Raw genomic sequence first — 24151 nt, 5'->3', positions numbered from 1 at the left:
AAGACCCCTCATTATATGTCAACCTACCTCTAACCTGGTGAGGGATGGGTGCTGTCAGGCTCTACTTTCCCAAGACACGCCACATGAATTGGGATTCTATCTATCCTATTCTATCTAAAGGCTCTAAAACAGAGTGTTCCTGAATGTTAATATTCAGAAGAGACTAATGATTGAGTTTTTGTTTTACGGATTTTACTTTAGCAGCATGGCGGCTGGGTGGTTAGCGTTCAGGGTTCAAGTCCAGCTACTCCAACCTCCCCGTGTGGAGTTTGCAAGTTCTCCCCATGCTTGTGTGGGTTTCCTCCCACGTTCCAAAAACATGCATTTTAGGTTAATTAGCTGGTTCAAAATGTCCCGAGGTGTGAATGAGTGAGTAAGTTGTCTGTCTCTGTGTGCCCTGCGACTGGCTGGCAACCAGTTCAGGGCGTCCCCTGCCCACTGCCGGAATATAACTGGGATGGGCTCCAGCATCCCCGCGACCCTATTGAGGATAAGAGGTGCAGATAATGGATGGGAGGGCATTTTACTTTATTTTTTGTGTGTTTTTCAGAGGTTCGGTTTTCTTTTATCCTTTAATTGGTTGGAAGTTGAATTCTAAAGAGTTAAAACTTTTTATAGCACTAAAGATGTAAGTTTTTATTTTTTTTATTTTTTTTTCCTAAAACACGCATGTCAGGTTGATTGGCCGGTCTAAATTGTACTTAAATGTAATTGAGCTACTGAGTTGTCTGTCTCTGTGTGCCCTGCGACTGGCTGGCAACCAGTTCAGGGTGTCCCCTGCCCACTGCCAGAAGATGGCTGGGATGGGCTCCACCACCCCCGCGACCCTACTTACTGAGGATAAAGGGTACAGATAGTGGATGTCTGGATGGATGATTTTTTTTTTTCACAGATTCCGTGTTGCTGGACTTTCACGTTGCTTAACATAAAGAAAAATTTTAAGGTAGTCATAAATTCACTGTAAAGTCACAATAAAGGCTGAAATCATATTGTAGCATGATTCATTTTTAAATTAATTTATTATATGCATTATAATAAATTATTATGAGTAATATAGTGATTAAAGCAACAACAAAATCTGAAAAGCTGTTTAGGAGCCAAAATAGCTGGCTCTCCATAGTGATCCTAGCTGAACGAGCCAACTCTCTGGAATTCCCATCGCTAATAAGTTGTGTTTTGCAATACCATACCAGTCAATTTATACATATTTCTCCCCATATTTAATACGCTTTTTGATCATTTCGAATTGTGTACGCCATATAACAACACACAAAAAACACCAAAACTAACCTAATTACCAGTGCATAAATGCGTAATTATACTTAATGAAACTCTCAAGTCGAACAGTCAGAATAGTAAAACTGCTGCCGTTTCCCATCGAAATCATCATTCATCAAAGCCTTCAGGAATCTCAAAGATGATGAAAGCGGCTTGAAAACGCTGACATCAAAACGATAGAGAGGCACAAGCTGAGACGTGAAGAGAAACATAAGGTCAAAGTAAGAACGGAGGCCGCTCTGAAAATATTAAAGAAGGCAAGCGGGAAAATGAAGCCACAAGCAGGGGAATGTTGGACTCGATGACAGATGGACTAAAACTGACAGCCGCAGGCAAAAAAGGAATATAAGAAAGCATGAAATGCTCAATTGTTTGATTTTAGCATTCCCTATTGTTTTCTTTATGGACAACTAGGCAAAAATATTTGCAAGGCACAAGTGCAGTTCGTTTGGTCTGAGTACTATGGTCTTTATTTTTATTTGAGCAGTATTGTAAGCAGCATTTATCGTAATATTGCATATGCACCTTATTATCATTATTATTATTTCTACCTACATGATTATAAGTTCAATTACAAGCCAGCACTATGTCAGTTTTAATTTTACTTGTGGTCAATATTCTTCTATTTTCTTTTGGTCCAACTTAAAAGATTAGAAATGATGAATTACTTTGTAATAAAACACCTTAACCATTTTTCATTCAAACATAAGTCAAGAGAAAAAAAACAAAAACAAAAAAATATTAATGGAGCTTGTCCGAAAAGGTGTTGGATGAAGCATAAGCCTATTTACATATTTACGTATAACAAACAAAAACCTCGCGTCTACTGTATACATTGTCTCATAGTTTACTTGTATAAGACACTTGATAATAAAAAATGATAATAATAAAAATAAAAATAGCAAGAGATTGGAGTGGGTAGCAGTTTTGCTTAAAAAAAAGATGTAAAGTTATCATTACAAAGTTTATTTTTCCAATAAATATGAAAGCCACAAATGATGAAATGTGTGTTGTACAGTGAATAGTATCAGTATTGTCACAAAAATAAAAGTGGGGTGACGCTGTACACTGAAAATCAACGGTGACCAGATGATGAAGGTACTGTATCTGAGTCTGATCAGGAGGCTTCTCCTGCTACTGGCAACCATGGAAGCCAGTTTAACCTGCTTCATATGGTGGAGCAAACCCCGACAAAAAAAGGCCTGGAAAGAAATGGGGGCCCCAGGCTGTAATTGCCCAAGACACACCACAGAAGGTGGTGCCCCTACGACCTTTGCGGTTAAGGGATCCGTGAGCCGTGAGCCATGATACCATTTATATTAACTTTTATAATCACTTTAGTTAAAGGAAACATCATTAAAACGTGTGCAGGGATAATGTATCAGAGAAATGTCCAGAATTTTCCTTTGTGTAGTTTTTTTACCAAGGATGGCCGATCCACAAGTAGAGCATACTTTACACTAATCAACATCTCCATGCTTATTATTATTTGATGGTGTAATAGTTATGTTAAAAAAAAAATAAAGAAATAAAGAAAACTTTATACAGTTCTTAATTTGTAACTCATTCAGTGCCATAACGTATAAAAACAATTTTAGAAGTATTGTCCCTGAGTGCAAAAAGGTAAAAAATAGTTTGTTTGTTTTATTTTGATATTATAAAGGCTCTGGCTCAGCTCATCAGTAAGTACCAAGCCTCTGGGAATGATATAAAAAAATCACCATTAGATGGCAGCTGTGGCTTTGATCAGATATTTATCCACATATTTAGGAGTCCTCACTTTGTAGTGTTGCTTCCTATATCAAACCAATGAGGGTGTGTGTGAGCAACCCCATGTGGTAATTAGGCATACTGGACTACAGTGGTGAGAGAACAGCATATTCGTTTCAAAATTAGATGAAAAAGTTCCATCGTCATTGTCTGGTCGGCAAGAAATGCCGTCGCGAGAGGGAATGAAATTGCCGTGGTGAACAGTCCATGATACAATATTTATTTGCATAATAATAATGATAAAAAATACATATATTTAACTTCACGGATTTAAAAAAAATTGGGGGTTTTATAAAGAGTAACAACTACGATCAACGAAGGATTACTGTATTTAAAAAAATGCACGTTCTTGGACTTTTTTACTGTTCAAATGGATATTGGTTTTTAAATGAATCAAGTTTTTTTTTTACCAGCCGGGGGTTAGAAGTAAGACAAATAGACGCTTTAATAGACAATGAAATTTAAATTATAAAAACAGTACAAAATGGGTGTCATCTGACCCTGAACCCGCGCACAAGATCATTACGCTTGTCTCCACGATAAATACTCTCACAGGAGAAGCCATCTGGTCTCTACAAGCAGGCTCCCCAACTCACACTCCGTCACCTGTCATGCTTATCATTTCTGGCTCGTTCCAGAACCCGAGTGTGGAAAAAAATAATCTAACTTTAGGAGGACAAACGGTGGGAGGATGTTTGTGAGGCGGACTACCTTGTCAAAAAAATAAATAAAGCTCAAACTTAGCTGTGGCAATATATGGCTTTTAGTGGTCTGGATGTCTCAAACTTTTAAATGAAAAAAAGAAAACCACGACTTAAGTTTTGCCAAACTTGACAGTAGTTACTCTAAATGTTCTAGGGTCAAACAAACTTATTTATATTAGGGTAGGGCGGGTCCATTCAAATATCGATATAATCGATAATAAGCCAGTACTTGTGTCAAATTAGTACTATTTTCCAAGGATTGATTCTCTGCATGTGCAGAAATGTCGTTAAAGCGCCCATTCACTGAGCAAATATCACGATGAAGTTAAAACTTAAGATTGTTTCCAAGCACTACCTTGTAAATCGTTTTGCCTATTTATCCTGACATAGTTTTTCTCTTGTTTTTCTCTTTTAAGTCTTTATTACGTGTTCTCAATGAATGAAAAGACATTTCTAATTCTATTTATTTTATTTTCAAGATATTGTGCAATTGGAGGTATTTTACTTATCTTGTTGGCATTGTTATATTGTATTTGTATTTTCCTTCCATTGCGCTTTTTCAGTTCGACTCTCTTGACTTTTGTCCTAAAACATTTGATATTGAAACATTTATATCTATTCTTTATATAGTTTGAAGCTGAGGTGCGTCATTTGGGGGTGTCCTTAAAATATGAAAGTAGAATATTTTCTCCATTAAGTATGTGTTAGCAATGCCCAACAGAGTTCAAGGAGCCTTTATAATTTCTCCCCCATTGCGCCTATCTGCTTTTATCTTGCTTTTATTGGAACTGTTCAAGACGCACAACGCATTAAAAATCAGGAGGAGAGGGCTGGGGGAAGGAAAATGTAGAGTGATTTCATGCTCGTCATCGTTTTTCGTTAATGTAGCAAATAATGGGAAAAAGTAAAAAAAAAAGGTCTGTTTCAAATACAGTCCAAATGCCAACCCAAACCCCCAAAAATATGAAAATGAAGAGTTTATCCGAGCCCATCTAAAAAGCGGACATACTTGCACACGCCACACAGAGGCTGCAATGATGACTTAAGCCAGATGACGGCCTTAGCAAGTAAAAAAAATCTAGACAGCACCCTCAAAAATTGCAGTGAAGTTATTAGATGCAAAACATTTTTAGGATATGCTGTGTTTATCTTAATTATAAACTCACTAAAGGGTTAGGAGTTACATTATTTAATAATAATGGCATTTCCAACTAAAAAGTATCAGTATTGGATCAGTATCAAACTAGACTACCCCGTATTTAATTGGATCGGATTGATACAAAGATTTGCAGTCTTGCCCACCCTACCTAGTATGATATTGGAGTTTCACAGGTTTGTAGATTTCACTAAATTTCAGGAAGGTCCAAGAAAATGGGGGTCCACATAAAAAAGTGGCTGTTCAGTTACAATCTGTCGTCTTTCTACAAAACCATCATCATAATCACCATTCTAACAGCATCACTTCACCATGGAACCAAGTCAGACACATTCCTATTCTCAATCTTATGTACCTGCCATCCATCCATTCATCCATCCATCCATCCATCCATCCATCCATCCATCCATCCATCCATCCATCCATCCATCCATCCATCCATCCATCCTTCCATCCATCCATCCATCCATCCATCCATCTATCCATCTATCCATCCATCTATCCATCCATCTATCCATCTATCCATCCATCTATCCATCCATCCATCCATCCATCCATCCATCCATCCATCCATCCATCCATCCATCCATCCATCCATCCATCCATCCATCTATCTATCCATTTATCCATCGAACCTTCCCTCCATCCCTCCACCCCTCTATCCATCCAACCATCCATCCATCTATTCATCTATCAAACCTATGCTGCCCTTTTTTTAACTCAGTCGTTTTCCATCCATCTATCTTTAGCCTCCTTACTGGTTTCACTTTCCTTCTTCAAAGGGTTTTACCCAATCGCTTTATTCTCAAGTGTCTGTCCATCCGTCTCCTTGTCTGGTTCCCTGATGCCACACTCATATGTATCCCTCAGATATATTTGCACCCGCACACTGGGTTTCTTAAAGACTCCAGGAGGAGAAAGTCTACATCTGTCTTCAATGTGTGTCAATTCCCCACGGACCTCTACAAAAAACGAAAGTCATATGCCTAGGAGAATATGGTTTTTGTGCACATGTCAGAGCTCGGCGATGCTATCGCGCGGACTTGGCCTCTACAAAGTACCCGCCACGTCTATTCAAGGATTTGTTTACAGTGCTCCTTTTAGACAGGCAAAAAAGCCTTAGCTAGTTTCCGTCAGATCCAAATGGCACAAGACTCTTTTTGACTTCTCATTCTCTGTCCTGTCAATTTGTATTTAAATGGGTTATACATGACTGAACTCTCACTGCAGTATAATAATATTGCATTTATTGTCTATATATGCTCTTATACTTTAATTCTGGTATTTTTATTTACTGGTTTTGTTTGACTATTCAAATACAAGCAGATGAGATTTTCTGCTTTCTTTCAATAAGGCGTGCATGTGTTGGTGGTCCTCTTGTTTCTATTTTTTCGAGAATAAGTAGCAGAACTGTCATAATGCTGCATATACTATATATATATATATATATATATATATATATATATATATATATATATATATATATATATATATATATATATATATATATATATATATATTTTTTTTTTTTTTTTTTTTTTTTTTTTTTGTGTAATGGAGGCTCTGGTGGCAAAAACCCATTTTTTGGGGTTGTTAGTAGACCTAAAAAGCTTTTCACCATTTGTTTCAATAATTAGAGAAAGTTTTAATAAAACAAAATTTAAAAAAGAGTGAGTTGCATAGTAACTTCACACACAATTAGATAGTATTTTTTTTTTTTTTTTTTTTACCAATCTTCATTCTTGTTTAGGCTATTGAGTTAAACATAAGTAGAATATAATGATAGGTCATTGTTTCATTGACAGACGTACTGTGCTTATTGATCCTAGAGTTTGCATTGTTGCTGTTATTATTCGATTTGAAATGGTTAGAATTGTTGGTGCTGATCATTGTGATGATCGCTAATCAAGAATCTGATGACATGACTTTAAACCCAACATATACACCTGTGCTGTTTATCAACTATGAGTAAAAATACTTGGACAGTATTTGTTATGCACTTTTGCTAGGCCCAAAACTGACAGGGATTTAAAATGTTAGAAAATAACAACAACCTCAAGAAGGTATTCAAGAACTGGCCAGTCATAAAGCAACAAACAAATATGACAATAGAATTACGGATTAGGATTTTAGTCATCAATCTTGCTCAAGATGTCAGCAGATGGTCATGATCAGGCTGAGCAAAAAAGGTGAAAAGTGTAACTATCATTTATTTCTATTTTGACCTAAAAAAAAGAAAATCAGAAAAAACAATGATTTTCCATTTTAATCAATGTTTTAGCCTTGATGGAGATCTGCATTTCTCAATGTTCTTGTCGTGTTTATTACAACGTCCTTAACTCTGATTAGACATAAGGAAAACATTTCGCTTTGGATTGCCCCTTTATGGAAACTATATTAAATCCCTTGCTATAATTTTCCACAAATTGATAAAAAGCAGATGCTCCTAAGAAGGAGGGATAGCTGATGGATTTGCCGGGGGAGTAAAAGGGCTCATTTCTAAATCTCATGCTGACATGTCCTTTGTACATTCTGGATCCCAAACAGTACTATAGACTTAAATGTACACATATGCATATGCATAGGCTCAATTGAAGAAGGAACATAGGATTTTTTTCAAAAACCTTTCAGCTTGAGACATATAACGCTAACATACGGCGAGACCAAAATGGCGGCGCGACTACACGCAGCGGCTTCACGTGTCTCTCCAGTAAATCTTTTTACTTTAAGTGTTCTTTTATCTCTTATCTTTTCTTTGATAAATACCTGTTCGGCAACTATCACCTTAAGTCGCCAGGAACTTATTAACCTGGGTCTAAGATTAGATTTCGACTCTTTTCACGATTACAACACCAACAACAACATTCCAAAGGACATACGAAGACCACCGGGGTCTCCCTGGGTTACCTGCCCGCCCAACAAGCGACGAAGACGGCGGAGGGAACGTAAACAAAAACGAGGCTCTCGGGGAGGCCTAGCGAAGAAGCTAAAAAGACGACCACACCGACAAGCGCTTCCGAGTATCTTCCTGACCAACGCCAGATCCATCGTACACAAAATCAGTGAGCTTGAGCTGCGGATAGCTACCAACAGCTTTGCACGGAATAGCAATATTTTTGTGATCACGGAGTCATGGCTTGACCCGCGGATCCCCGACGCTGCAGTTCAGCTAGCAGGACGCACGCTACACCGATACGACCGCAACGAAGACTCCGGCAAAAAAAGAGGTGGGGGACTATGCATTTACGTACATAATGCGTGGTGCAATAACAGCAGAATTATTGATGCACACTGCTCGCCCGATCTAGAGTTTCTCGCGGTATCGTGTAGACCATTCTATATACCGCGAGAGCTAACTGTGCTCATTGTGATAGCTGTTTACATTCCTCCGGATGCTAACGCTAGCACAGCGCTAAACCTTCTACTCGCTGCCATAAACATTCAACAGCTTGCACACCCCGACGGAGCTTTCATTATCGCTGGCGACTTTAATAATGCATGTTTAAGGACTGTTCTTCCAAAATTCTATCAACATGTGAACTGTGCAACAAGGGGTGAAAAAACTTTGGACCGCGTTTACAGCAACATCAAAAACGCATACAAAGCTTCCCCCCTCCCCCACCTAGTAAATTCGGATCACATATGCCTATCCCTTACCCCCTCATACACCCCCATCCGAAGGAAAACAAAACCTGTAACGAGGACAATACAAACGTGGCCTGAGGGAGCCCTCTCCAAGCTGCAGGACTGTTTTGATCAAACTTGCTGGGAGGTATTTGAACACCATGACCTCCAGAAATTCACTGACACTGTTTTATCCTACATCCGTTACTGCACGGATGAAGTCACAGTATATAAAAAAGTCAAAAACTACCCAAATCAAAAACCCTGGATGACCAGCGAGGTGCGCACCCTCCTCAAACACCGCAACACCGCTTTCAGGTCTGGAGACAAGGCTCTTTACGGGGTGGCCAGGGCTGACCTGAAGAGAGGCATCAAGGAAGCAAAATCAGCCTACACAAGGAGGATCGAGCACCTCTTCGCTGGAAATGACCCGAGGAGGATGTGGCAGGGCCTCCAACACATCACCAACTTCAGAGGCCACAACCTGGCAACTGTTGAGGCTGAGGCTTCACTAGCTGAGGACCTTAATCAGTTCTTCGCTCGCTTTGAAGCTGGTAGGCCACATACAGCCACATCACACCCATCAACAACCAGCAGCAACTCCCTCACATTTCAGGAGCACGAAGTCAGGCGTGCGCTGAATACCATAAACCCCAGGAAGGCAACTGGCCCGGATGGAGTACCAGGGAGGGTACTCAGGGACTGTTCCAATCCGCTGGCTGGGGTCTTCACCACCATCTTCAACCGGTCCCTGTCACAGGCGACCGTCCCACCTTGCCTCAAAACCTCCACCATCATTCCCGTCCCCAAAAAGTCAGCAGTGGAAAGCCTCAACGACTACAGGCCTGTAGCTCTCACGCCTGTGGTCATGAAGTGCTTCGAGAGGTTAGTGTCCCGGCACATCAAAAACTCCCTGCCACTCACACTGGACCCCCACCAGTTTGCCTACAGGGCAAACCGCTCCACTGACGACGCCATAAACACAGCACTTCACACCGTGCTGAAACACCTGGACCACCGGGGGAGCTACGTCAGAATGCTCTTCCTGGACTTCAGCTCAGCCTTCAACACCATTATCCCGGAGATCCTGGTGGAGAAACTTGCACACCTAGGACTCTCTCCCTCCATCTGCCACTGGATAATGGACTTCCTCTCCAACCGCCCACAGTCGGTGAAACTCTGTACCCACGTCTCTCCCACCCTAACACTGAACACTGGCTCCCCCCAAGGTTGTGCACTGAGCCCCCTGCTTTTCACCCTCTACAGCTCCGACTGCTCACCGACCCACCCCACAAACACTATTATTAAGTTTGCTGACGATACCACCTTGATCGGCCTCATCTCTGAAGGGGACGAGGCGGCATACAGGGATGAGGTTGAGTCACTTTCAACGTGGTGCTCGGAAAACCACCTCATATTGAACACAACAAAAACAAAAGAACTGATTCTGGATTTCAGAAGGAATGGCAGGAATCCAGCACCACTCATCATAAAAGGAGACTGCGTAGAGAGAGTCCACTCGTTCAAATTTCTGGGCGTGCACATCTCCGACGACCTCTCCTGGTCTGCAAACACCAGAGCGGTGGTAGGGAAGGCCCAGCAGCGACTGCACTTCCTGAGATTGCTCAGGAAAAATAACCTAAAACAGCAGCTGCAGGTGTCTTTCTACAAAGCCACAGTGGAGAGCATCCTAACATACTGCATCACGGTGTGGTATGCGGGGTGCACAGCAGCAGACAGGAAAAAGCTCCAGAGGATCATAAAAACAGCCCAGAGAATCGTCGGCTGCTCTCTGCCCAGTCTGGAGGACATTGTCTGCTCTCGCTACCTCAGCAGAGCAGAAAACATCGTCAAGGACTTTTCTCACCCCGGCCACCATCTCTTCGACCTGCTGCCTTCCGGCAAGCGCTACAGGTCACACAAAGCAAAAACGAACAGACTCAGAGACAGTTTCTTCCCCACAGCCATTACCACCCTAAACAGACACCGCACAAACAACTGAAAACTGTTGCAAAAAAATAAATAAAAAAAATACCTCACACGTATGTAAAATGGTACTCACGTACATGCTGTCTGCACTATGTTTGTTCACTGCTCAACAGACACCGCACAAAAACTGAAAACTCGTGCCAACACTACCTCATACGAATATAATGTTACTCAAGTCTTGTTCTTGCACATGTCGACTGCACTACGTTTAATGCTCAAATTGCACAATGTCTGACCATTTCCTTTTTTTGCACTATGATGTCTATGCTTGCACCAATGTATATGCGGACTATTTTTGCACCATGATGACTTTGCACCAAATGCAATATTGCACAACCGTTACGATACAACGTTATCACGACAACCCTGTATGTAACATCCCACATGCTGACATTGCTGTGTAAATACCATGTAAATTATAACTATAGCCTTATTCCCCTTGTTTTATAACATTATCTTCTCTGTTCCTTTATCTTCTTGATCATACCCTCACTATGTGTAAAACTGGAGTGTCATGCCCAATTTCGTTGTCACAATATGTTAGCCCATTTGTAACAATGACAATAAAGGTATATTCTATTCTATTCTATAATGCAAACATTACTGATACGCATCCAAATATTTGCCAAGAAAACATGAAGTCCCATGCAATCATTTTTTTCCCTTTACACTAGGGCCACTTGGCACACATTCGGGCATATAACAACTTGTATGTTCATGCTGATGCATTAAAACCGCAATGACACTGCCAGTCATATTCATTTCACAGTTGTGTGCTTGGCGCATCTGGAACTTACAATCATCATTTTCCTTATTTTTTTTTTTTTTGGTTGTTTTTGCATGTCGGTTTGTTAATTTGGGGGAAGTGCTCTGATTTTATGTCCGTTGCAGTGTGCAAACCTTAAGGGGACATCAGTCCAACTTTGTCAATTACACAAAAATGTTGATTATATTTAATCCCCATCGCCTTACTCAAGCAAACACACACACACAAACACAGACATGATCAGATTTTTGCAAAGTGATTATTGACAATATCTTTCTAGGGTTGCTTTAGCTTGGCTGTTTATTTTTGCAGTATGTCAAAAATTTGGGAAATTTTGCACTGCTCCATGTGTATGCAACCTGGTCTCATAATAAATCTAATCTCTCGGTCAAGTTAGCCTGGAAAAGATGCTGGCTTCATGGGGCTGTTGAAGGGTAGTTATATAAGTTAAATAATGTCAATGTGATTTGACATTTTAATAATGATAATAATGATGTTAGGATAATGCCATTTTCATGCTCTCAAAATAGTCTCGTCAAAAATAATCCTACAAGGTGCAAAAATATAACAGAATAGAATAGAATAAAATTGTGCTTGATTTAGCAAATGGCCAAAAGAAATAAGCAAAATGGAAGATATTTTTTTCTGACAAAGCCTACTGAAATAAACCTCAGACTTGATAATGGTGTCATGACAGGGTAAATCCGTGGATTTCCTGGCAACCTGTCACTGGATCTCACTGCTGCACCTCTTTGACCCTTAACAAATCAACACGTCGAGACAACATGTGCGCATGTGGAAAAGTAACTAACAATGGTTGGAGGCCAACATTAGTTCATTTTAAGCATTCCCTCCTGTGTAACTTACATTAGTGCACCAACCTTTTAAGGTAGTGAAAGCAACTTTAGACTCTTTATGCTAGTTGATGCTGGTTCTTTGACAATACAAATTGTAAACAAAATACAAAACTGCAAGATATGTAAAACCTTTTTAGTAGCCCATCCCAGCCATCTTCGGGCAGTGGGCAGGCGACACCCTGAACTGGTTGCCAGGCAGTTGCAGGGCACACAGAGACAGATAACTCACTCGCTCACTCGCACCTAGGGACCATTTGGACCGGCCAATTGACCAGGCATGCATGTTTTTGGAATGTGGGAGGAAACCGGAGTGTCTGAAGGAAACCCATGCAAGAACGGGGAGAACATGCAAACGCCACTCAGGAAGGTTCCATCTCATGACCTCAGAACTGTGCCGCGGACGCGCTAACCACTCAGCCACCGTCCCGCCTATATTCACCATTGCCTCAGTAAATAATGCACTGTAACTTGCCTATCCAATATGTGTGGAATTGAAATAGTTTTCTATGACATGACTGGCAAACAGTGTAGTAAGGTTTGTGTCAGGTGAGGCACAGTCTGATTTATGAATAAAAGTACCTATATCTTATTCATCATTTGATAAACAGAGTAAGAAAGCAATAAATAAACTCTGTCATAAAAAATGTCAGACCTTTAACCTTTAAGGTCTAAGCACTTCACCTTTTAAATCAAAGCATTAATAAATGGGTGATCGTCAATTATAAAAAAAAAAGTCGATGCAACAATAAAAAAAAATACTGAATGGCTTGACTTAGTGTTAGCACGGTAATACCACCACTAATTATTTTTGTGGGGATTCCAAATGTATCAGAAGAGGCTTTAGATCACATACAACCCTTATAGGTGGATAAGAGATGGATAGAATTGCATCTATGAAAACGCTTACTGAAATCAAAAGGTGTTGGGCGCGTTACTGCTAAATTAATTAGTAACAGTTACTAGTTACTCCATTCAAAAAGTAATTGGGCTACGCCCCAGATTACTGACACACAGAAGTAGCACGTCACTCGGTAAGTAACTATCTAGTTACGAATCACCTTACACGCTCGCATTGAAGCAGACCCCATACAACTGCTTTAAAAATAGCCACATAATAAAGGAAATGGAAGAAAATGTGCACACCAACCCGTGGAAGCAATTTTTTTGGCTGGTTTGTGCAATATTGAGAGCTTGCAAACAAACAGTTAGACAAGACACTCCACATCTATATCCATTTTGGATTCAGATTGCTCGAAGATTTGATCTATAATTGTAAAAACTGCTTGGCTGCAAGTATATAGGCTTGGGAGAGTATCTCTATGACGAAAAATACAGTACTCTCAGTGTTGGAGACAGTGCCACTGTAACTGTAATCAGGTGTACTTTGGAGGTGTATATAAACTTGACAGAGATGCCTCTTGTGTTGTAACATTGTGTGTAAAAGAGTGACAGTTAGTGATAAGAGGGCGTTGTGACTAATGACCTGCCATTTGTAAGTAGCGGAGTAACGCACAATATTGTATAGGCAGTTGAGTAGCAATATTTTAATCGGAAGGTTTTACAGTACTCTACAGTGCAGAAACACGTTCCTTTCGAAGTTGTTAGTCCCAACACTGGTCATGTGTGGAACAGATGGTGTGACAGAATTTACTCTGATGGACATACTAATAACTATGGTGCATGGTTGAGTGGCTAGGAGCACACCGAGTTGTTGAATCAACGCTGCATATCCAGTCCAAATAAAGAAACAATAAATCAATGAAGAGCTGTAGTGTTGTGTTCAGGGTGTGTCAAGTGCAGAAAGCTTGAACAAATGGCCTCTCAGATCTTTAAGCCCCCCCATTGGTGATGTTGCAATCACTCCACAAGACTTGAAAAGTGGGAAAGGGATCCAATCAAGAATTATTTGGCTAAAGGGATGCAAGAGCGTGCAGTTGTTCCTTTATTACAGTATTTGTTTGAAGTAAAAACAATGCTGTTAAGTCTGGTCCTTTTTTTTCTTAGTCTACCTTTTTTGTTTTATTGCCTCCAGCAAGGGATCTTTTAAAACCTATGCCGAGTGGATAAAGGAATTTTTATCTTCCATAAATGTCAGTGAACGCTTTTTCTTTGTTTTCAATATTCTGACAGTTTAATGCTACATGGTTTTATTTCCAAAAGTCTGCTCTCTATGGAACCTCGAGGTGGTCCATAAAAAAGTATGTTGTTCCATTTTGTGACATCTAATTAAGGTTTTATATATTTAGCAAGTAATTATTTCATTATCCTTTAACATAGCCAAATGATGTTCTAAGGTTGCCAAAACAGTCAAGTCCCATAAGGATCCACTGTATTTACCCGACGGTCTATTGTATCATTGCAACTTTGGACCACTGTGTCAGTTTTTTTCCAATCTTAGGTTTTTAATCAGAGGTCTGGGAGTACCGTATTTTCCGCACTATAAGGGGCACATAAAATATGATTTTTTTTTTTAAAAGCTGACTATGCGCCTTATAATCCGGTGCGCCTTATATATGGATCAATATTGAATTACAAGGTCTCGCAACTTACGGTAAGCAGCCACCGACTCCATTTTTCGCGTAGAAGAAGAAGTACGTTGTGCATACTGGGATTTATTAAACAACGATTCTCTTTTATTTGTGCGTTTGTATAAAGACCCTGAAATGGCTCCTATTAAGAGACACGCTTACAACGCAGAGTTTAAACTCAAGGCAACGCAGTCACGCAGTAGAACACGGGAATGGAGCAGCAGCGAGAGAGTTCAACATCAATGAATCGAACACGAGAGTGGCACGAGCCGGCAGAATTAAGAATCCCCATAGGAACTCGCTAATTGAACAATGGTTCCATGGGTGAATTATGTAAAACCCACTACAACGTTTTACATTTTACAGTTATTATGTTATTGCTTTACTGTAATTGTTTTGCACTTGTTGTTTTTGCACATACGAGTGTCACTATATTGCGATTGCACTAACGTTTAATTTACCATCACAGTATCAGACGGTTTTTTGCGTGTTGACTAAATGGAGGAAAAGTAAAATGTTATGCCTTGCTGTTGTTCAAAGATGTTAAAGATGTGTCACAAAAATGCTTTACCTCAGAGAAAATAATAAAACGGCTGTTTATTCATTTTGGGAGTGAATGGAGTTGTGGAAAGCTTGTTTGTTATCTATTAATAAAGTTTGACTGACCTATCTGACTGTTTTGTTGACATTCCCAAGTCAAGTCAAGTTTATTTATGACGCCCTTAATCACAAAAATGTCTCGAAGGACTGCGCAGGATTACAATTACAAAATTGCACAATTACCTGATCTTAAACCAGCATGCACTTATAGTGCCTTATAATGGGGCGCGCCTTATGTATGGAAAAAGTTTAAAAATATATCATTCATTGAAGGTGCGCCTTATAACACGGTGCGCCTTATAGTGCAGAAAATGCGGTACTTAAATAAATCAACTGGTGGAAAATATGAATATACCACAATTGCTCTCATTAGGCTATAGCAGGGGGCGGGAACTTTTGGGACCTAAGGAGGCAAAATAGCAAAACATATTTTTAAAATATTTTGAAAGTGCCACACCACATGTCTTAAGACAAAACTCAAAAAAACCGCCATAGCTGCTCTCCAAACAAAAACTAATTATTCAGCACATTTTATTTTACTGTGTGATGTTTAATGACTCGGTCAAATTTATGAAATAAAATCTGTGTCCCATAACAATATAAATTTACCACTTAAAATTGGTCTCCCTCCCGCAGTTACTTAAAGGTGTTGAGGCTCATTTTGACTGTCATTTAGGTCCTAAATAATAGTTTCACAACAGGGTGCTAGCAAAGTTCTTTTGTAAAAATGTCCCAAAATATTGCAAACGAGGTTACAAACGTCTTTACCTTCAATGCAGACGGGGCTGGACTGAAGAGTGTGTTCGCCCTGGGTATAGCTCCAACCATTCCTACCGCTTACCTTACCGAATTGCTCAAGGTGCTGTGCTAGGGTTTCTGAGTTAAACATTTTTTTAGGTTAAAGTTTGTTTTGTGGCTTTTCATCATAAAGTGTATCAAAAATTAACATAAATTGGTTAATGAGCTTTCATATAAAGGATTATTTAGCCATTTATAGCCACAATGGTGTTACACCTTGACTGCAAACTATGTTTAAAATTGTGTCTTATATGTACTGGAGCGAACCCTTTACACGTTAGTATCTTTGCTTCGCGTGTGCGACAATAACCTCTGAGAGTACATTACAAAATTACGGTAAATACTTGAGCAAGCTTCATTTTTATCTCCGAGCCATATGTACTCACGAGACATAGGTGTCACAATCACCCGGATCGGGAACACTTGTGTTCAGGATTTGGCGCCAACAGCCAGGACAGCTGATTGGCGCACTCTGTACATTTAAATCCCCAGCTTCCGGTAACACTTTTATCCGATTGTACTATGCGATCTGTTGCCATCTGCTCAGAAAGCCCGTACCTCCGACTCTTTGCCTGCCTCCTGTTTTTCTACAGGATCTCCGTTGCCGACCCGTTTCCGAATCTGCCTACGACCTGCCCTGCCCGCCTGACTCCTGATCTCTCTTCCGAACACAACGACGCCCTTCTTCTCCAGCCCCAACCAACAACACGACGACTACGCCTGTCCGCGACCATTCCCGCCAAGCCTTCACTCGCACGTCAAGTCTCGACAATCCGTCAAACAACGGATCGAAGATTCACGTCTTGTCATTCCTTCTTTCCAATAAAAACCAAGAAACGAGTGCAAGTGATCTCAGTTTTCCTTACATCCTGCCTGACAATAGGTTCCCGACCCCTGGTCTATTGTATGACATGAATGCAGGGAAGAAAAAAATTTACGTCATAAGAATGAAATAGTCAAAATGGGAAAAAAAGACAATAAAGTTTGCCACGTTTTTTATCAGTTTGAGCAGTCTATCCCACTGGGTCCAAGAACAACCAGCACTTGCGATACCAATGAAGCCAACCCGCTAATTCATTCGCAAGCAGCGAGGCAAAGCTAACAAAATTCTTGACTCTCACAACTAAAGCGATCGGATTCAAAGAGGCCAATGGTGAGAGTGCTTCTGTTTTCAAGTGACCCCCCGCATTTGCTCCAAGCAAAGTGAATATTGTACAAGACTGCGAGTGTTTGCCTCAGGTCAGCCTGCTTTTGTTTCAATGCATGTGTTTCAACAGACTAACACGGGACAAGTGGAAAAAGAAGTTGGCATGTAGTTTGGAGAGAAGACAAATAAAGAGAAGTGCAATGATGATGTACTTGTTGATTTGGCACAAAGGTTTTGGTGAATTGGAACTTTGATAACAGTAATAGAATCATTGGAGGAATTAGTTTGTTTAATTATTTGTATTATGATACTTGTCTTAACTCTTAATTATGACACGCAACAGAAGCTGCAAGTGGAGTGCATTTGCCAAACGGCATTGCGTTGTTATACAGCAGCGGACAGAAAACAAGATACAGGGAGTGATCAACACAGCCCAGAAAATCGTTGGCTGCTGTCTGCCCGGTCTGGAGGACATTGCTGATTTGTGGTACCGCATCAGAGCAATCAACATCGTAAATGACTCTTGTCAATCTGGCCACCACCTTTATGATCTGTTTCCCTCCTGTAGGTCCCTTAAAACAAAGACACACAACTTCAGATGCAGTTTCCTCAGCAAGGCAATCCCCAACCAAAAGAAGAACACAACACTGTAAAAAATACATATTTTGCTTGCCAGCTGTATTGAAAAATAAGGGTTTGCTCCAAAATGTATTATTATTATTATTATTGCACTACATTTTAATGCACTATTGTTGCTATTTAAGCCAGTCTCCAAAGCACTACCTAGTCCATAGGTTTGCCCATTTATCCTATAATTATTTTCTTTTTTTTTCTTTTAAGTATATGTTGTGCATTTGCCCTGGAGTGCTGTGTCTAATGTTCACTGTGTGGTTTTCAATGACAATGGACAATTTAATTCAATTTGAACTCATACCACTGATCATGGCTTTTTCAGTGAATGTGGTCTACCCCAAAAAGAAACACTGATTACATTACCTCCTTGACATTTTTGTGTGGCTTGTCCTGCCAAATGGCTCACATAATTCTATATATTCATCCACAATGCTACAAACTATAAGTAGAGCGTTAACGTGCACCATTTAATGAATGAGCCACAGTTATCACAGTTCATTTATGTTCACACCAAAGGTAAGCTCTTTGGCCATTAAGTCGGGCCCGTCGGGTTTTACAGCATGCACTTACTTTTACGCAAGTAACTATTTAGATAAAGAAAATGCTTAAAAAACAATCAGTTTAACTCCAAATGACTAAATCCAGAGAAATTTTCCTCCTTTGTGTTCAGGTTTCTCCTTCCACCTACCTCACGTCAGACGTCTTTTCTGCAACTTTCCAACAGCTTACAAGTTTTATAAATATTCTTTCTGCTTTTTGGCCAAATATTTCACTATTTTCAGCTTGTTATCTACAAAATATGTTTTTGTGTTTGGTGCCAGTTTGTTCAGTTTCTGAAGGCGCACTTCAATGCCAACCCGGTCATTTTGGTGCTGGACTTGCAGTGCACAGTTGTTTTGAAGGACTCAGCCCCAAGTAACCCCCATGCTGCGTGGTTCAGCTGACACACAGTTTGGTTCTGAAGTACGCACGGCCAGAGTAAAGCTTCATGTTTACCCTGGCGGCAAATCAAAACTTCTGGTTTATTTAGGGCCTGCTTATCAAATAGAGTTAATCCGTTGGGTTTAGGCGGGTTCGGGTTTAGGCCATATGCCCGTGACTAGCATCAGGTCGGGCTCAAATTTTAGGCCCAATCTTACCACTAGTTCACTACTATAACTGGGGTAAAACTCTAAATGTACCACATAGCACCATCATGTTCAAAGTTCTACCAGAAATAAATACCCAAACTATAAATATAATATATAAATATATAAATATATATATATATATATATATATATATATATATATATATATATATATATATATATATATATATATATATATATATATATATATATATATATATATATATATATATATATATATATATATATATATATATATATATATATATATATATAAAAAAAAAAAATATATATATATATATATATATATATATATATATATATATATATATACATTTTTTTTTAGAACTGACTGAGTAAACTAAACTGTGCTCAATTTCCGCCTCTAACTTCGTTTCTAAGAATAAAAACCATCCAGAGTTGGAAGGCGTGATTGATGAGGTGTCAATCATTTCTTTTGCAATGGTAAGCCCAGCTGGCGGCTTTGCTCTGAACTGGGCATAAGATAAGCGACACAAAATTAGAATGCATGAATACTTTTGGGTTAATTTCAAGTTTTTGTCATGCTCTTCATTATTTTATTACTTGTTATTATTGTGTTAATACTACCTTAGACAGTTTCAATGCGACTTCCATGTGAATGTCTTCAAGGACCCTGCTTGGGAGGAAGTAGCTCAAAAATGGGGTGAAAATGACTTTCTTCCTGTTTCTGCCCCCTCCGTATACCCTAACTGATTGAAATGAGATAATGACACATTTTCCTGTCGCTAAATTACTTCCTTATTGTCTTGGGGATACAAACACGCTGTGGGCTATTCTCGGTTGTCATGACGCAAGGTGGGATTCGGGCCCGGACTCCAGACTGAGATTTGGCTTGCAAAAAGAAAAAAAGTCTCACTTAAAAACAGACTTTCGTCAAGGCGGAAATTGTTAAACGCGTCTAACCTGGGGTGTAAAATTTATGCGGCAAGGGTGGGGTGCGCTGTTTGTTTGGGTGGTTGGATCCCTTAACCACTAGGGTCATAGGGGCACCATTCCCTGTGGCGCGTTTTGGGCAAGTACAGCCTGGTGGTGCCCATCCTTCTTCAGGCCAGCATATGTTTCCACCCATAGTAGATTATTTTCTCTTAAGTATGTGCTAACATTGCCCAACTATTTTCAAATAGCCTTTATAACTATTTTCCTTCTGTGCCTATTTGCTTTTATCTTCATAGCATCACTGTTTTTGGACACACAACACATTAAGGTACAAATAAAGAAGTCAGGGGTTTGGAGGTGTAGAGTCACTTTATGCTCAGCATCACATTTTTTACTAGTGTAACATAAAAATAAATACAGGTAAATAAAGGCATTTGTTCCGTAAAGAATCCAGAGAGAGTGGTTTGTTACTATTTATTTCATTAATCATATAATTTATTTTGTGGATCCTTTGATTGTGGGTTTCTGGGAAAAACAATACAGATTCACACGTAAGTTCTCTTGCAATCGTACCAATATTTCTGTTAAAAACTTACCTGAAACTGACTGGCCTCTTCATTAGAGAAGGGAAAAGTTATGTGGCCCACACAGGAAAACATTCGGGGGCCGCCGGCTTATAGTATGTGAATGTTCGAAACACAACTTTGGCTGCTTTTGCTCTAGTTATTAAAAGAAAAAGAAAAATACTGTCCTATTTCCTTGTGGTAGTCACAGACCTTCCTACAGGAAGACGATATGACCATTCTCCTGAAATCATGGCACAAAACTGACGGATATCCTGTGCGATATCTTTCGCCGATCAAGACTTAGACTATACACACCCGCTCCGTCCTGACGAGAAGAAAACAATGATCCGGACTCTGCGACAACGGAGTCAACAGCCCTCAAAACAAAGACAAGTGCTCACACGCGGCATCTTTTGCAAGCTTATCATAAGGCCGCTAAGTGAGTCACGGCCAAAGCGGGTCGAGATTAAATGCAGGAAGAGGAAATCGTTGTGGGTGCTTACCATACATGAACAGCTGGCCATTCCATTTACAGGAAGTAAAAAGTGAAACAAAATGTGTTATGTGTCAAAATTCTTCTCTGCTTGAGAGGTCAGCAGATGTTGCAACTGAGAGAGGGCCTGCTCTACCACACCAAATGTGTACAATGATGTCATAGTACAGTAATTTGCTTCTAAGGTAATTCAGCTAACCATGATGACTGTCTTATGATTAATGTTGAAGTTGATTGGCCCTGAAACTGTTGATTTGGGGAAGATCTCGGACAAAATTCAGTCAGTACGTTTATCATTTATTATTTATTAATTATGTTTTCTTCTTCACTGCTGGCAAGATGCACCTAAGTCTTGTGGGACACAAATTATTTATACATGCTAACTAGCTAACTCGCTAAACAAGCCCCATATGAATTTGTTCATTTGTCAACAAGTTTTTCTTTTTTTTTTAATCAATGGCAAAACTGCCGGTAATATCTGCTAATATAGTATGCTCTGAATCCAACAATTCCCTGCATGAAAATATGCCCAGTGTTGGAACCCTTGTGTGAAAATAGGTTTTTCTCTGTATTCACACGGAGCATAACAAACATTGAAGAAAGGCAGCAACTAAGAATTTGTCACTGCTGTTTAAAAAGGACATCTCGGTTTATAATCACATTTTTATCTTTTGCATGTTCCATTTTTTTCTCACTATAAATATTTTGTTCAAGGTAAATAATTAAGATATTTTTGGTGGGAATAGCATCAATGGGTTGTTACTCAGTAATTACACAATAAACACTATCAAAACTCAAAACAGTTGCTAGTATACTTTAAAGACAACCAAATACTTTAGTCAAATTTTCTTGTTCATTTTACACAACATATTAGAACAATGATCCGGATTATTTCGTATGAAATGAACCCATTTCGGTTGATGCTATTTTAAACCAAAGTACGCTTTTTTGCAGAACTCTATCGTACAAAAAAAAAGCCAAATCAAAGTTTTGCGGGGGTTATTAGTGGAAAAAATACACCGGACATTGGGTCAAATATACCCACGAATTGGGTTGGTCAAATGTTGACCCAAATGTTTTTAGAGTTTGTGTAAAAACCAAGATGGGCTTTTTCTAAACATGTTATAGTCCCCATGAAACTTCATAATTCAACCAACGTCCTACGCAGGTGTTTGCCTGCCTGTGACTACATTTGACTAAATAGGCAATAACGTCTTTTAGAAGAGAAAACCATAGCCAAATCCAGCTCTGATCCCACAAGCACCCTGCCGCCGATAACAGCAGCCAAAATCCATGCTAGGTTTCCCCATTAAAATGCAAATTAAAAGGTTTTTAAGGCCTTTGGCTATTCTTGACCTCAATGTCTAACTCTATTTTGTCATAGACTGATTTAACAATGGAGTTTTTTGCATAAACCATTATAATATTGATACCCTGTGAATGTTTACACGCCATTTTATTAGACATAAAAAACAACTGATGGACACTTGATCTTGAACTCTTTTGACATTTTCGGTTTATTGGGGATTTGTGTTTGAGTGTTTAGCAAAAAAATAAGTAAGCTATCCAAAAGCATATCAACTGTAATAAAATTGTTCCTCCTGATTTAGTCTTTAAACCGATAAATTTCTCATGACATACTGAAAGATCCCTTGTGTACAATGGTAGGGAACAACCACATTTCAGAAAAAAACTTGTGTGTGTGAGAGAGAGAGAGAGAGAGAGAGAGAGAGAGAGAGAGAGAGAGAGAGAGAGAGAGAGAGAGAGAGAGAGAGAGAGAGAGAGAGAGAGAGAGAGAGAGAAACAGACAGACAAATGGCTGTACCTTTATAGGAGAGTCTGAGTCTTGGCAAATTTGACTTGCTGTTGGATGAGACGCTAGTCACAAGAAGCGCCGAGATACAGAAGAATAGGGTAAATCCTGCCATCCTCGTTGAAACGATCTTCTTCAGGCTGGACTTGACTGCTCAATTCTAACCTGCCTTCTTCAGCATCAGACTGAATATTCCAGGAAAGTAAACCCAGAAAGGTCTTTTCTTGATAAGTCTACATAAGGAGTGTAAGTCTCCCGAAATTAAGCCTTTGCATGTGCAGATGCAAGTTGGGAGCGTGCCTCGAGTGCCCTCACTGATGGACGGACTGACTCACTTGGGCCAGAGCTGCTCTGCACTTCCTCGGTGCTTCTTGCACATGTGCAGCAAAAGAGAGGACGCCAGGAAAGAGCACCACGCCTCTCCCCCGACCCTCTTACATTCTCTCCCTTTCTGTCTCTCTCTCTCCGTGTCCCCCTCTCTCATGCACTCTTTCTTTCGCTCAGTTTATTTTCTCTCTCTGCACAACTGCACTTTGAAGCTTCCACTCTTGAATTATAATACGATTCCCATTCACAGAAATGCATTGAACAATAAGTAAAAACCCAATAGTTTCCAGTTTTAATGGCAACTTCAGCAGAACTGATCCGTGTGGGTCTTCTGTTGCACCAGTAATTACACCCTGTGGGATATTCCAAACTTGCGCTCCATCAAAGTGAAAGAGCCCCAAATAAGTCATTAAGGGATTGAGAAATTCTAATACATACAATATGTGAGGAAATAGTACATGTTTTTTTTTGCATAATATCTATATATTGTGTGTATGTCATTAGTATATTTCAATTATTTTCCTAGATAATGCATTTTGAAGACCGCCCGTCTCCTCTTTGACTTCCTGAGCTGGGACGCCATGCGAAGAACACCAGCACCCTAGCAAGCCAGTCACCTATTGGTTTAAATGTGAACTTGTAGAACACCAGCTAGGTACCCATTGACTCCCTACTTGGCGCTGGGCATTAGGGTTTGGAATTGGGGGATTTGGTCGCCAATGACTCAAAATCGTCTCAAGTGGAGTTATCCAGACAATAGTATATTAATCGCAAAGACAAGCAGCAAAGACACGAAAGGAAAAATCACAATCAAATACCTAAAATGAGGCAAAGTCAAAAAAGAAACGCATGCGCTACACGACGGCAGGTAAACTTACCCTTTGATGATCAACTTGGACAAAACAGTAGCAAGTCCCCCAGCGACATAGTAAGCGAAGTTCAAATTACTCAAAGCTGAAATGTGCGCTTAAATTCGCTGATTACTGTAATTGCGATATTTGTATTAGTTCCCGTTGTCTTCTGGTGACGTTACAGCTCCAAGAGGTATAAGAGCA

At 39.7% G+C, this 24151-nt stretch overlaps 2 protein-coding genes across 2 annotated transcripts in view; one reads left to right on the top strand and one right to left on the bottom strand.

Moving 5' to 3' along the window:
- sema3g (semaphorin 3G) overlaps positions 1 to 23134 on the bottom strand; it is a 90659-nt gene extending 67525 nt beyond the window's left edge. The window contains exon 1 of the mRNA XM_088332250.1: positions 22782 to 23134. Within this exon, the coding sequence (XP_088188376.1) occupies positions 22782 to 22884 (103 nt within the window). The 5' untranslated portion in view covers positions 22885 to 23134. The remainder of the gene's footprint in view (positions 1 to 22781) is intronic.
- On the top strand, positions 8801 to 18794 carry LOC148369979 (uncharacterized). Its single transcript, XM_088329662.1, has 5 exons — positions 8801 to 9086; positions 9149 to 9417; positions 9473 to 9703; positions 17610 to 17729; positions 18672 to 18794. The coding sequence occupies exons 1-5, from the start codon at positions 8801 to 8803 to the stop codon at positions 18792 to 18794; spliced, it is 1029 nt and encodes a 342-aa protein (XP_088185788.1).
- Positions 23135 to 24151: the final 1017 nt, after the last annotated feature.

This window comes from Urocampus carinirostris, chromosome 3 (assembly GCF_059441175.1).
Source record: "Urocampus carinirostris isolate Australia breed hairy pipefish chromosome 3, RoL_Ucar_1.0, whole genome shotgun sequence".
NCBI classification, from domain to species: Eukaryota; Metazoa; Chordata; class Actinopteri; order Syngnathiformes; family Syngnathidae; genus Urocampus; species Urocampus carinirostris.
The sequence above is the reverse complement of the archived record's forward strand: the minus strand, read 5'-3'. Positions and strand labels throughout refer to the sequence as shown.